This window comes from Varanus komodoensis, unplaced genomic scaffold (genome assembly GCF_004798865.1).
Source record: "Varanus komodoensis strain SLA01 unplaced genomic scaffold, ASM479886v1 scaffold14_1, whole genome shotgun sequence".
In the NCBI taxonomy this organism is placed as follows: domain Eukaryota; kingdom Metazoa; phylum Chordata; class Lepidosauria; order Squamata; family Varanidae; genus Varanus; species Varanus komodoensis.
In genome coordinates, this window is record NW_025335438.1 from 22176206 (window position 1) to 22190407 (window position 14202).

The window sequence follows — 14202 nt, forward strand, 5'->3', positions numbered from 1 at the left end:
GAGTCAGTGTGGTGTAGTGGTTAAGAGCATGGGACTGGGACTCAGAGGATCTGGGTTCTAGTCCCCGCTCAGCCATGGAGCCAACTGGGTGACTTTGGGTCAGTCACAGACTCTCAGCCCAACCTACCTCACAGGGTTGTTGTTGTGGGGATCAGATGGAGGAGGAGAATGATGTAAGCTGCCTTGAGTCCTTTGTAGGAAAAAGGCAGGATATAAATCAAAAAATAAATAAATAAAGGAAGACTCAGCCTTGAATTTGCAAGAGCTGAGTGGGGCTGTCATGCATAGGGCATTTTGGAGGGCTTTCATTCATAGGGTTGCTATGAGTCAGAGATTACTTGATGGCGCACAACAGCAACAACAATGGCATTAATTCCAGAAATTAAAGGCAGAGAAGAGGAGGAATGTGATGCAGATTATTGTGTCAATTTGAAAAGCAGATATTTATATGGTGTCCCAGTGTACAGGGTAGTTTTCTTTTGTAGATAGCAGTAATTATTTGATACCATATCAATCACCACCCTCTTTTATGGAAACAGAACACTTTTCTTCAGGTTTTCCTTTTGCACATATATCTGTTCTAACAAGGCTCAGCTGTACTTTTTAGTCTTGAGTAGTCAAGATAATCCAGTGGCTGGCTTTCTGAATCTGCTTTCTGAATCTGTATCAGACTAGTCAGCCTAATCTAGCTGAAGAAGCTAGGCCCAGCCTCCACAGAACCAGTAGTCTTAGGAAATAGAAGTGACATGTTATAAAGGGTCACATAAGACAGTGCAGCTCTGAATAGATATGTTATAAATGGAGACAGGACTTAGTTTAGGAGATTTCTAACTCCAGTGCCATAAAAGCAGCATATATGCTATCATGAACATAAGTGGAGGGAAGTGAACAGGGACTATGGAAATAGATCACTTTTTAAAAATTTTAAATCAGGGATATTAACTGAATTGGTCTCTAGTATAAGGTCTGTAGATAACAGTTAGGCTGAGGTCCAGCAGAAAATATGGAGAGATAGATTATATCTCTTATTTCCATGCATGTGATAACATCCACTCTCTCAGACTCCACCCTTTCTTTCCAAGAAACTTCATGGATTTTTGCTGTTTTTTTCCCCCCTTGTTTTAGGACCCCAATATAATTCCTGTGAAAATGGGAAACATTGTTACTTGTGATCAAGGAGGTACTGCTATAAAAACTGGGGGGCAGGAATCTTTTGAAATGGTCAAGGGAACAGGACACCAGACACTGGAATCAGTCAAGGGAGGAGGACACCACACCTTAGAATCCGTCAAAGGAGTGGGACATCATACATTAGACTATGGAAGGGGAAATGGACAGTCCATGATGGAGACATACAAATACAACTACTCAGAATGGCAGAATTTCACACACCCTCGCCTCACTGAGGTAAGCATGCCGCCAGATATTCAGTTATCGTTCATTCACAAACTCCTAGGCATAATGTGAATCCTCTACAATGACGGGTGAGATGTTTTAAAGAAATGTTTAAGGTTTAATTTGAATTCACCCTGTGGCTTGGAACATTACTGTTCCAACTGTCCTTTAGTTGTCTTGGTGTATAGGGATTTAGGAAAAAAAACCCTCCTGCACTCTATTTGGAGTGGTTACCCTTGTTTTAAGGAAAGAAAAGAAGAAAGGCTGTTGTACCTCACCAGGTCTTTGCAATTTCTGTTGGTTTTGCTTTCAATCTCCTCTCCCCTGTGGTGTTCTTCTCTTAACCTTATTGCCAGTATTCTGCCAGTACTGACCACCATGATTGGTGGTAGAATCTGCTTAGCTAGTGCAGCCTGGGAAACTGTATCTGGTATGAACTGAAGCCAGGAAGCTGAATCCTTGTTATTATAAATCATAACTGTTGTGCGTCTCATTTTCTTATTTTAAATAAGGACGTTGATAACATGTGATCAATAGACATTAAATTTGTTAAATTCTTCATAGAATGAATGATATAGACCAATCATGTGCATTTTTTGTATATAGGAATCCATTAGAGGACACACTCTGATTAAAAATTAAACATTGAAAGGTAAATCAACGAAATTATTTTTATGTCATATGTTAAGATTAGTTGAAGAAAACAAATAACCTGTCTTATCTTTTTTTCTTTTCCTATGCAGAAAGTGTATCTGTGTGGACAGGATGAAGAGCATAAGCATTCTGATGATTATATCCTTTCATACAATTATGAAGGAAGAGGCTCTCCAGCTGGCTCTGTAGGCTGCTGCACTGATCAGCAAGAAGAAGAGGCACTTGACTTTTTAGATCAGCTGGAACCCAAGTTTAGGACATTAGCAGAAACCTGTGTGAAGAGATAAGTGTGCTGACAACAGCGCAGGAAACCACCCCCCTTTTCACAGGGTCGCTGTTTTAAAACTTGAATACAGCAGATTTCTCTCTGTCTCTTTCTCTTTTCCTTCATGGGAGTGGTTAATCAAATACAGTCTAGTATTAGAGTTGTTAGTATCAATATTTCTGTAATAAAACTTCAGGGTTCTTTGCTTTTCTGATGTATTCTTTTAGATTTACATTGAAACATCTATTTTTTAAACCAAATGTAAATACAATTTTGTAGTTACATGGCTTTCTACACAGCCAGAATGTTTCTGGTTTTCATTGCATCTACCTTTACAGGAAGGGAAAGTGTATTCCTTATCATTTTAAGAACTAAAGTTCAAAGAATTACTGGTTGTTTGGGCCTCGGTGATAGTAAACCTTGTTTCATTCACCTGGATCTTTCTTTTAGTTTTATGGAACAAAATGCTACAGCATTACTGTTGGATGTTCAAGTAGTTAGCAATGTCTTATATTCTTATAAAAGTCCAAGGGGTTTTGTTTGTTTGTTTTTAAGAACTGAGACAATTGAAATAAAGCAACAAAATGTCACAACCAGCTATGCCCTTTGCATGTTCCACCCCCTTTCCTGGTTTTCCATTCTCCTTTCCCTCTTCCTGCGTCTCATCAATCTTTCTGTACTCCAGCAATACTTTTCACTGAGCTAGAGTTAGAAGGGTAGAATAAACAAAGTGCCTATTTTTAATGCAAACTGTGGGTTTCCCTCCAAGCCTTCTGATACTTCTCCCTTATGTGTGGATGGTGCCATTTTGGTTCCGTAAGGAGCAACACTCAGACAACAAGTTTACTGGTAATGGATTAGGTATGACTATGATATGCATTCAGTTTGAAATAAACAGGAACAGGGAGGAAGCAATGTCATAATGCATACATCTAATGTTTCTTAAACTTCCTCCCACATACTGGATTTCTGTGCACTAAATCGGGATCAAATGCATGTGCTGAAACCATGGCAGCAGTAAGCATACAAATGAAAATGTGACATTGATATGCTGTTGAAAAAGATGACAAAAGCCACAATTTCACACAGTGAAATTGCAGGAATAACAACAGTGTGATCTGAGCACAATGAATATTGCCGAGTGTTTTGAAACATTGCATTGATCACACTGTAAACACAGGTATAATTTGGAAAACACTGATACCCTCAGTTACCACTTTTATTGACTTCTTCCATCTCTGGCCCAACAGAGAAATATCCAGGAATGATCTCTGCTGGGTTTGCACATCACATGGTGATGATCCTTTGAAATTTGCTTGCATTAATTTTCACAGTGTGAGCTATTCTGACAAAATGTACATTTGATCTTTTTTGTACACAGAAATGTATGTACCTGTAATTGGTCTGGAAATACAAGACAAGTATATAGTGTTGGAAATCTGGACACCTAAATAAAAAGGCAAGAAGCACATAGCAGCTTTTAGGTGTCCCCCTGTAGTTCTTTGAGATCTACTATTGAGCAAAGTAGCTTTATAAGGAAGATGTTTTGGCATAAACAAAACTGGACTGGATCCAAATTAGTCAAGCTTAGAATAATTTGTTGTATTGACTCTAGTGGTTCTATTCTAAATCTGGATCCAACCCACTGCATTTTTCAAAATGGAAGTGCTATACCTGATAACACTTTTTACATTGAAAATTAATGTAGTTCACAAATGGTTTTCCTTATGCTCAACTTAATATATTCCAATTTTGTTTATGCTTCTGTACTTTGTTATGCATACTTCAGTATCACTGGTAGGAGACTGATGGAAAGTAGATGCAAGTGGGTATATAGAATCATGAATTGAGATTATTTCTGGAGCACCGACAACCTTGAATACTGAGAGAAAAATATACCATCTCAAAAAAAAAAAGTATTTATTTTTAAAGCAAACTTTCAGACTAGCTAGAATGTAATAGTTAGCACTACCTGGGTTTTGCCTCTTAAAGTCAATAGTACTGAAGCAACTTCATTCCAAATATTTTTGTGACTGATTTGTGAATTAATCAATGTTAAAATTGTTTTCTCATATATTTATCTGGATCTGCAATATCCAGAAAATGTATTAACACTGTTGCAAATCAGTGAAAAGCCTTAAATGAACAATAGTGTTCCTCTTAGATTCAGGGCTTTATTAATGGTTATGCTTGTAATGCATAATCTTGGGTCCAAGATCTATTATAGTAGCTAACACAAACACACACATCAATGAATACTAAGCATGCCCTGCTTTGGGAATCATAGCTCTAATGCAGTGAACATTAATCACAATTAAGTTTCATAAAAAGCAATAGAAACCTGAGTTGGTCACAACTACATTATGCACTGATTAAGAGAACAGGTTTGACTAATTTTGGTTGTATTGGAGCTGTTATAGTTAAACATACAAAATACAACCTGAGGTGAAGAGGTGACACAGAATAAGGGCTGTATCAAAGCTATATTCTTAGCATTTTACTGAAAACCATATAAGAAAAAGGGAGGAAATTTATGTTTCTCTGCTTTGCTTTTAAGTTCTGTGAACAAGTAAAAACTATATTCATCTGTTCAATATATTGTTTCAGTGTAAGATACAAAGCACAGAGCAAAATTTAAAAGCAACCATAATAGCAACCATGAACTAATTTTGCTACAATGAAGGCTTACTCTAAACTAACAAATATTTCTATTCAGTAATGTCTTTTGTATGTGTTGGGTTTGGCATCTGTCAGTTTAAATTTACCTAAGTACAGCCCAATTACTTTTATAATGTTGCAGCATTAATTATTGCCATGCATTGAAATGCTGCAGAATTTTTTTCCAATAATCACTACTCCGTAAGAGGAGAAACTGTTATATGAGGTTATTAGATATTTTTAGTTTGGTCATTCTTCTTACCACCCAATTGTGTAGCATGTAATATTCAAGAATAGTATCTTGTTCAAAATTGGAGAAAACGGAATGCTTCAGGATAATACTTCTTTGAGAATATTTATATGATTTTAAAATAGGTTTCATTTATATGATTTTAAAATAGGTTTCCCCTTGAATTTGTCACCTCTAAATCATGACGTACATGTCTGCATAATTTATTAAAACTAAAGAAATCACACAACTATCTTCTAGTTTAAGTCAATTCAAATTGAAAAGGCCAGTGCCCATAATTAAGGGGGAGGGAAGATTGCAGGGGTGGGAAGAGGTATTGTAGTAGCGTTGTATAGCATAAATAGTATAAAATAGCATACTGATCCTGAATCAGATTATGTTAAATCTTTTCAGCTTTCTAATATAGGTAATTCTTAGAAGAGGAGGTGCAATATTGAGGTTACAAATATGTGGCATGAGCTGAGATGTGCCTGTCTTATTTTAGTCATAAACTTAACTGGGTGACCTTGGTCAAGTCACTATCTCTTAGCCCTCTGGTTGTAATATGGGGATATTCATATTGCCTTACATTATATGTTGCTGAGACCTTGCATGTGAAGTGCTTTGAGCTTTCAGATGAAGTGTTGAACATAAATGCATATTATTATTACAGATTCTTGCTTGTTTGGAGCAACTTAGACAAGGTTCCCACCTCTCAATAATCAGTTTCTCCCATTGGCTTGTTCTGCCCTTGGGTACAAACTGTTAGAATTACCAAGATGATACACAAATGTTTAGCAAATTATTCATTTCAGGATAATGTTACTAAGATTTCTTTGTTGCTACAGTATGAAAATTGGGTGCCTTTCCAAATTTCCAAATCTATCAGGGATAGATAAATGTCCAAATCTATCAGGGATTCCTTCATTAAATTATTAATGATGTAATAGTGTTGGAAATGAAAGAGACAGTTGTTCTCGATGCACATTCCAGGGCTAGGGTGACACTGACACTTCAGATGAGGACAGTGAGGACTGGGAAAGGAGGCCTACCGATGTAGAGATGGTGGGGGTGGAAGAGCATTTCTCTAGGTGTTCAGGCAGACTCTGGGAACTGCCAGGGTCTGGAATTGTGGAGAGAGGAGCCAGAGGAGCCTGGCCCAATCATTGACCCCATGACAAGGCATTGGGAGAGAAGCACTAGCCAACTAAAGGAACTGCATGCAGCTAGGATGCTTGCCCATCTCCAGAGGGACACTCGGAGGGGTGGGGTCCAGGTTCCTCAAAAGTAGGGTTCTCAAAAATAGTTTCTTGTTTGGTATACATAGAAGAACTGTCTGTTGCTTGAAAGAAAGGGGAGGAACCTACCTCCTGAAAATAAGCCTTTCTAAAAGCAGCTTGTTGACCACTAAACATCTTTCCCTGCTATGCATAGATTTCATGGAACAATGGTAAAGTATGACAGGCCAAACTTACATCCTGCATGGACCCTCTATGATACCTAGAACATTGCTTAAACATCCACTTGGACTGTTTGGAAGACCAGTTGATAGAGAAAGGTTCCCTGAAAAAGAGACATTTGGAAACTACTGTAACTGTGCAATCCACTTGCATTACTAAATTTACTGGCCTGAAAGAGAAAATTGAAAATAATGTATTGCTTTGATGTGTGAAATTAAGAATTTTGTATTAAATATTTATAAAAACTATATGGGGCAGTTGTGTTTTTAAGTTTATCACACCAGCAGAAACTGCTTTGATTCAAAATGAAAATGATTTGTACTTTCCAACTCTGTTCTTAAGAAGTGTCTAGCTGTGTAAACATCTTGTTTACTTTCATATTTTAAATACATTTTGTACAAGAATAATAAAGTAGCTTTTGTTTCAAAATAAAGGGGCCTATTAAAATGTGGTTACTTCTTACACATTCTGTTTAATTTACACTCATAGGTACTGCTATGCACATGGGCAAAGCTTCAGCAGGGCTGCAGCTTGGATTTTATTCATTGCTTGGACTTAAGTGCTGCTTATGTCTTTTATGTGGCCCATATGGCAATAAGCAGTCATGGCAGATGTTGCCTAGCATTTTGGCCATATGATACTGAAGTTTTCGTGCAGACCTCTGAGGTGTGATCTAATCAATTTGGTTTTATTCTGAACTAGTCATTTTATTGTTCAAGTACTTCATTGTTCTATTTTTATGGTTAACGACATCATGGCGGAAATGGTATATATACTTGCGCAACATGACAAACAAATCCTGGTTTCCAGATATAATAGGGTTTTTAGGTTCAGCTACCAGCACTGGCAAACTACCAATGTGGACAGTTTTCACCACATTTCCCGTTTCATCACAACAGAAAAGCTCTTTTATTCAACAAAAAGCAAAAAACAAAGTTATTGAATGGTTGCCTGATACACCCTAGTGCATCCTTATCCTTATATTTAGGGTTTTGTCTCAGTTTGTCTCAAAAAGGATGGTATAGTATAGCTGCACTATTAGTATAGTATAGTGCAGCTTCCTGAAACAGCTGCCCTCCAGGTGTTTTTAACTTCAGTCTGCTCCCATTCCTAGCCAGTATACCAGGAGGATGCTAGCTTGATGGGTGGTGTAGCTCATTTTATTTAATGAAATGTATAAATAATTGAATAAATCAAAAGCAGAAAGTGTTATTCATAACATAATTGGCCGAGATCTGTTCAACCCAATCTGTAGTCACACCCTTAAACAGTTTAAGAGAGCAGGGAATGGTAAAACTTGGGTGAGTTTTCTAGCCAAATTATGGCTGAATATCAGTGTGTTGCAATTAATCTAACTTTTACTTGGAAACTGCATTCTTACAGAGCAGTATGCAACCAGGTTGCTTGAACTGACTCAAAGCTATATAGTACAGTTGCTTTCTCTTCCTTTCCACTTTAAACTGAAGACTACCTGACCATTGATTTGTGCTTGTTAGTATTAAAGGAGGTGTGCTTTGCTAAGGCCCAACGGTTTGTTAAAAAAGCTATTCTGCCTTGTAAAACTGATTTGTACAGGTAGGTTATTCAAACCTTTATAAAACTCATCACTCAAAAAAATGGAATCAGTAATCTCTTCATTTTTCAAGAGCTGAAAGGGAGTTTTGGTTTTAAATATGTTTCAGAAAGACTGGTGAAAGTTTAAAAGGGGAAAGCAGTTTAAAAACAAAACAATTTTTCTTGGGGGTGGGGGGACAGCAACTGCAGTCAAAGTATCTACCTCAAAGATTGGTATTCTGTTTCTTCAGTATACAGTCAAACTAGAAAACGCTGAATCAGTAGAGAACATGCCATCTTTATCCTTACTTAAATTCTATCCACACCAAATTAACTAGCTATTTACAATCCTATCAGATCATATCTCTTGGAGGAAAGTTCCATTTAGTGGGATACTTGCTGTATCCACAAATGTGCTCAAGATTGCAGCCTCAGATGTAGGCATGGGAAGAAAGTAGCTCTCCAGATGTTTGAAACTTTAAGGCCCAGTACTTTACCCACACTTGTAGGGGCTTCTGGGAACAGAAATCTAAAACATAAGCTTACCTCTAATCAAGGTCCAGTGGCAAAGAAAGTTTCTAGAACCACAAAGAGTAATGCATGCTTTTTGCAAGCATATGGTATGAAGTCCATCCAGTTCAATAGAATGGATCAGTGCCAGTTTGAAAGCATCAGGGGGACAGAGGTGGCATAAAAATGAATGCTGGTGAAAACTCACCTATTGCAGTAACAGAATCTAGGAATACATGCATCGAAAACCCTTCAAATATCTGAAAACATCTAACAACCACATTAGCAATGCCTTCTAGGAATATATGGAGAAAACAAAAAGAGTTCATAAAAAAACAATAACAACTTTCTGTCTTGAAAACTACAAAGCTTTAACAGTGATATTTTCCATGTCCTGCAGTTATGTACCAAACCCATCCATATATAAAGAATCACCGCAGATGCCATTTCAAGGATTAATCCCCCTTCATTACTAAGAAAGAGGAAGGAAGGAAGGGAGAGAGGGGGAGAGAGAGAGAGAGAGAGAGAGAATGTAAGACTCTTAAGGAGCAATGCTGACTAGAGAACGCTTGGAATGGCAGGACATTTCTTTCAGTTTAAACATGCCTGGCACTGAGCCCCTACAGATTCACTCATGTACTAAAGATTAGGGTTGAGGTTATTAAGTTAAAGTCTCACACTTAATGTCCGACAGTAAAGCTGTTAAACTTTCTCTGATGTTGGCCTCATCTACGGACTAGATTTCATGCCTTTATATGTTCCCATGGTCTTTCAGCCTCATTACTCTTCACTGAAGGTTGAAGGTAAGACTTTATTTATTTATTTAAAATATTTATACGCCGTCCTGTCGCAAAAAGCCTCAGGACGGCTTACAACAAAAAATACAACATAAATTCCCGACCCACACTGGCTGCAGTTAAAAACATAGAAAAGACAATATTAAATCTTATTAAAATATTGCTGGAATAAAAAGGTCTTAACCTGGTGCCAAAAAACAAATAACGACGGCACCAGGCGGACCTCTCTGGGGAGCGCATTCCATAGAAGGGGCGCCACCGCAGAGAATGCCCTCCTCCGGGTACTCACCCTCCTAATATCTTTCACAGAGCGTTCCTGGAGAGCCTCTGCTGCCGATCTCAAGGGGCGGGAGGGCAAATACAGAAGAAGGCATATTCCTTCAGGTATCCAGGTCCTAAGCCGTTAAGGGCTTTATAGGTAATAACCAGCACCTTGAATTGAGCCCAGACTTCAATAGGAAGCCAGTGAAGTTGATAGACGACTGGGGTTATATGAGAATAACACCCAGTCCCCGTCAGCAACCTGGCTGCTCTATTTTGCACCATCTGAAGTATCTGGACTGTCTTCAGGGGCAGCCCCACATAGAGCACGTTACAGAAATCCAACCGGGAAGTAACCAATGCATGTGTCACTGTCGCTAGGCAGTCTTCCTCCAGGTAGGGACGCAGCTGATAGATTAGCCAAAGCTGAAGGAAAGCGCTCCTCATCACCGCAGTCACTTGAGCTTCCAAGGACACCTCCGGGTCGAGGAGCACTCCCAAGCTGCAGGTCGAGGAGCACTCCCAAGACTTAAGTGGGTTTGGTGGGTTATCAACGTTTAATAAGATGTCTGCTGATACATTCTATATTTCTTCAGCCAGGATTTGTTTTTGTCATTTTGTTTTAAGCTAGAGAGCCCAACCCTATGCAAGTTTAATGCAAATATTGTCTGCGCTGTTTATAAATTCTAAATATTTAATTCTAACAATCAGAATCTTGAAAACATTATTGCCAGCAGCTCATATCAGTCTTGTCTATGTTAATACCAGCAAAGTAGGATCCCAGATCTAAGCACACTTGCTTGCTTAGAACTGGAATCCTGAGCAACCTTAGGAAACCTAAAGCCACCTTATTTAAGTAATGGTGGGAAAAAAGAAAAAATAGTATGTGTTTGGTTATGTAGCTGTGTGGGGAATGGAGGGGGGATGGTAGAGAAGGAACATAGAAGATTAAAGGCACTGGAAAACATCCCAAAGCACTCAGAAATTGTAGAATACTTTTCTGCCTAAATGTGCATAAAGGGACCTGGAAAGCAGGGGCATCTCTGTTTAAGAGTAGCATTCCATTCTTTAGCAAACTCAGAAGTAACTTCCATTAATTTCAATATCTATCTATCCTTCCAAGTAAGGACTTTTCTAGAAGAAGCAGTTTAACCTGCTCCTTCTAATTCCATTTTTTGGTGGCAGAATTAAGATTAGTGCTCTACATACTTCTTTTCTGTACTTTCTGCTTCATACATTGCTATAATTGAATAACATGATTACTCTGTTTTTGTTTTGCTTTTTGCTTTGCTCTAGCAATATTGCATTTTCCCTACTTCAAAAAACTTTGCAAAACTTCTTGAAAAAGCACAGAGACAAATGCAGCTGGATGGTGACAGTATCATGTAAAGCTCTTATAAACAATCTGAATGAGGAATGCACAGTAGAAGCTTCATCTAGAAAAGCCCAGGGTGTGATGCAGAATGAATGAATGAAGCAGAAATTTTGAAATGAGAGTCCTCCAGAGAATCACTATAAGCAATATCCCCAGAGCTTAAATGTAGTTTAGTTATTGGGACATGTTAACATCCTCTAGGCAAAATGGTTCTTGAAATGGAGAATAAAATGATTGAGGCATCCAAAAAGGGACTCTTGTAGCAATGAGTGAGTTCATTTACCCTCACATGAACTGGAAAACTGTATACTTCAACCAAGAAGTTAAATTTCTTGAAGTTCTATGGAATTATGTCCAAGAGCAGTTGGTCATAAAACCAACCAAAGGGGATGTGGAAGTGGATTTAATCCTAGGTGGCTGCCCCCCCCTTCCCCTGTACATTGTGGTGCTTGTTGAACAAGTTGGAAATAATACTGACAGTGCTAGCAAAATTAAGTGGAAAATTGTCAAGGACAATTGTCCAACACTGTCACATTTTATTTGAACAGAAGTAACTTCTCTAGAGGGAAGGAACTGGTCAAAAGGAAATTGAAAGGGGGATGTCAAGAGAATTAAGTCTCTTCAAAATACTTGGAGGTTACTAAACATCACATTAATAGAAGTTCAGTTAGGTCAGAGAAGGTAATATCACATCTAAGAAGTCAACTGTAGGGTTAATAAGCAACATCACCTTGCTGAAATGAGGAGATCAAAAAGGAACACAAACAGGCAGACAATAAGGAATGCAAAATGTATTTTGAGGAGAACATGACCAATAGGATCAAAAAACAGCAATACGAAATTATTTAAATATATTCAAAGCAGGAAACTGGCTAAGGAGGGAGCTGGATTGTTGGACAATGGTTAAAAACATACACATGGAGGATGAGCAGATTGCAAGGAAGCTGAATGAGTTATTTTAATCTGTCTCCATTGCAGAGAATGTAAAGCTAGTTTCCATACGTGAATTGCTAGTTTCACCATGTGTGTCTGAGGAAAGCAAGAAAGCAACAACACCACAGGGCTCAGGAGCTTAAACTGTGTGCAAACACCACTTTAACATGGTTATATTATATATATGTGTATTTCCCTGCTCAGAGTTATTCTACAGAAAAATTATAGGCAGTAGTTAATCTTGCCATTCTGTTTATGCCTTTGGTATAGTGCTACCACAGGTGAGCTCTACTGCCACGTCAACAGTAAGAACATAAAAATGTATGAAAAGCCAGACTGGATCCACAGTGTACCCACAACAGTTTACACAATGGGCATAGTGCTAGAAGTCATTTGTACTAGTGCTAAATCAATTGTCTAAGCAGAGCAGCAGTGCTGGATACTTCCCTATGGAAATTACCAGATGTACACTTTTGAAGATTATCAAAGGCATTCAAGTGAATTAGCCAAAAACCTTTCACTGTTTATTAAAGTGTCTATTAAAATACCTAAATTCATCATATCATTCCAGATCTTATTAAAATTGGATTTATCAAAATGATTTAAATTGTTGTTTTTAATCACATCCATCACAGGAGAAACTGTAAACCCAGCAATATAATTAGCAGAGATCAGCAGGAGAATTATCTCCGGTCTCCTAAAATAGTGTAATATCAGCTTTGTGGATAGTCCCATTAGAATTGACTGCCACAGTCAGCAGTTCTTGTATTAAAATAATTGACAATGATCCAAATTGTATTTTGTTTGCACCTGGGCCAGCTTTGCATTTATTATTAGCCTCCTTGAATGGTTCGAGGTTTAAACCAGACAAGAAACTTACAATGACAATCAATCAATCAATCAACAAATAATTTTTTCACACAAAATGCATGTACAATATCAGTTCCTCCACATGAGGAAGTGCACATGAAAGTTCAGATGAGGCGACAGAAAAACTCAGTGGCCCAGAGAAATTCCGATGTGCAACGTTTGCAGAACTTTTTTGAACATCAGGTGTATACCAACAGTTATGGTTGGGTGTAGCTTCACACTGGGGTTAGTACTAGGGAAATATCAGTTCTTTTGCATGTCTAGGGCCTGGAACACTCTCAGATGAGGCAGAAAATGTCAGCTGCCAAGAAATAACGAGATTGTACTGTGTTTGCTAAAGATTTCCATATTCATGGTCTGTAGATGGACCATTTTGCTTAGAGGAAACTTAAGGTTATGGTCAGGGTAAGAAAAATGTCAGTCCTTCTGCATGTCTAAGATCTTGCTCCAATGGTGTCGTGCATGAAGCCCCGACAGAAGCAGTGACTCATGGGGAGGACTTGCACTTGACACCCAGTGTCCAAGAGCCGACCCCACAACCCAGCGAAGGGACAGCTGGGCCAGCAGCCGTGCCTTCCTCTGACTCCTAGCACGTTGAGCAAATGCCTCAACCTTTATCGAAGCCAGGGAGTCATGAGAAAGGGGAAGTTGCAAGTTCTACTCAGAAGGAGGCAGAGCAAACTGCCCCCTTCCCCTCTGCCGCTGATCTCCCTGAGCCGGAAATATCTGCATAGCAAGGACCCTATTAGAGAGCTTATCTATAGAGTTGTAAATCTTGTAAACAATTAGCATTAAAGGACTTTAGTTTTATTGCTAGTGAATGTGTGGATTGTTTACATACAGGGCTGCCGCCTTCGACAGTATGTTAACCCTCTAATGGCTTCTCTTTCCGGACCCACGTGGGATTACTCTCCCAACTCACGCCTTTCCTCTCTCTTACGTAATAAATCCTGTCGCTGTTCATATCTGCGTAGAATGCGTCTGTTTTGGGCTTTTGAGAAATCCACCACGCCCACTGTGTCTTCTGTTTCCGGCTCAGGGAGATTAGCGTCAGAGGGGAAGGGGGTAGTTTGCTCTGCCTCCTTCTGAGTAGAACTTGCAGCTTCCCCTTTCTCATGACTCCCTGGCTTCGATAAAGGTTCAGGCATTTGCTCAACGTGCTGGGAGTCAGAGGAAGGCACGGCTGCTGGCCCAGCTGTCCCTGCGCTGGGTTGTGGGGTCGGCTCTTGGACACTGGGTGT

The 14202-nt window shown here is 38.8% G+C and overlaps 1 protein-coding gene across 2 annotated transcripts in view; it reads left to right on the forward strand.

Annotated features, from left to right (window-relative positions):
- The window catches only part of LOC123020533 (desmocollin-1-like), a 35910-nt gene extending 28842 nt beyond the window's left edge, over positions 1-7068 (forward strand). Inside the window, exons 15-17 of one of the 2 annotated variants that reach the window (XM_044424366.1) lie at positions 1126-1407; positions 2002-2047; positions 2139-2272. In XM_044424366.1, coding sequence (XP_044280301.1) covers positions 1126-1407; positions 2002-2037 — 318 coding nt within the window. In that variant the 3' untranslated portion in view covers positions 2038-2047; positions 2139-2272. Of the gene's footprint in view, positions 1-1125; positions 1408-2001; positions 2048-2138 lie in introns of both variants that reach the window. The other variant, XM_044424365.1, reaches the window with a different exon arrangement.
- The last annotated feature ends 7134 nt before the right edge of the window (positions 7069-14202 follow it).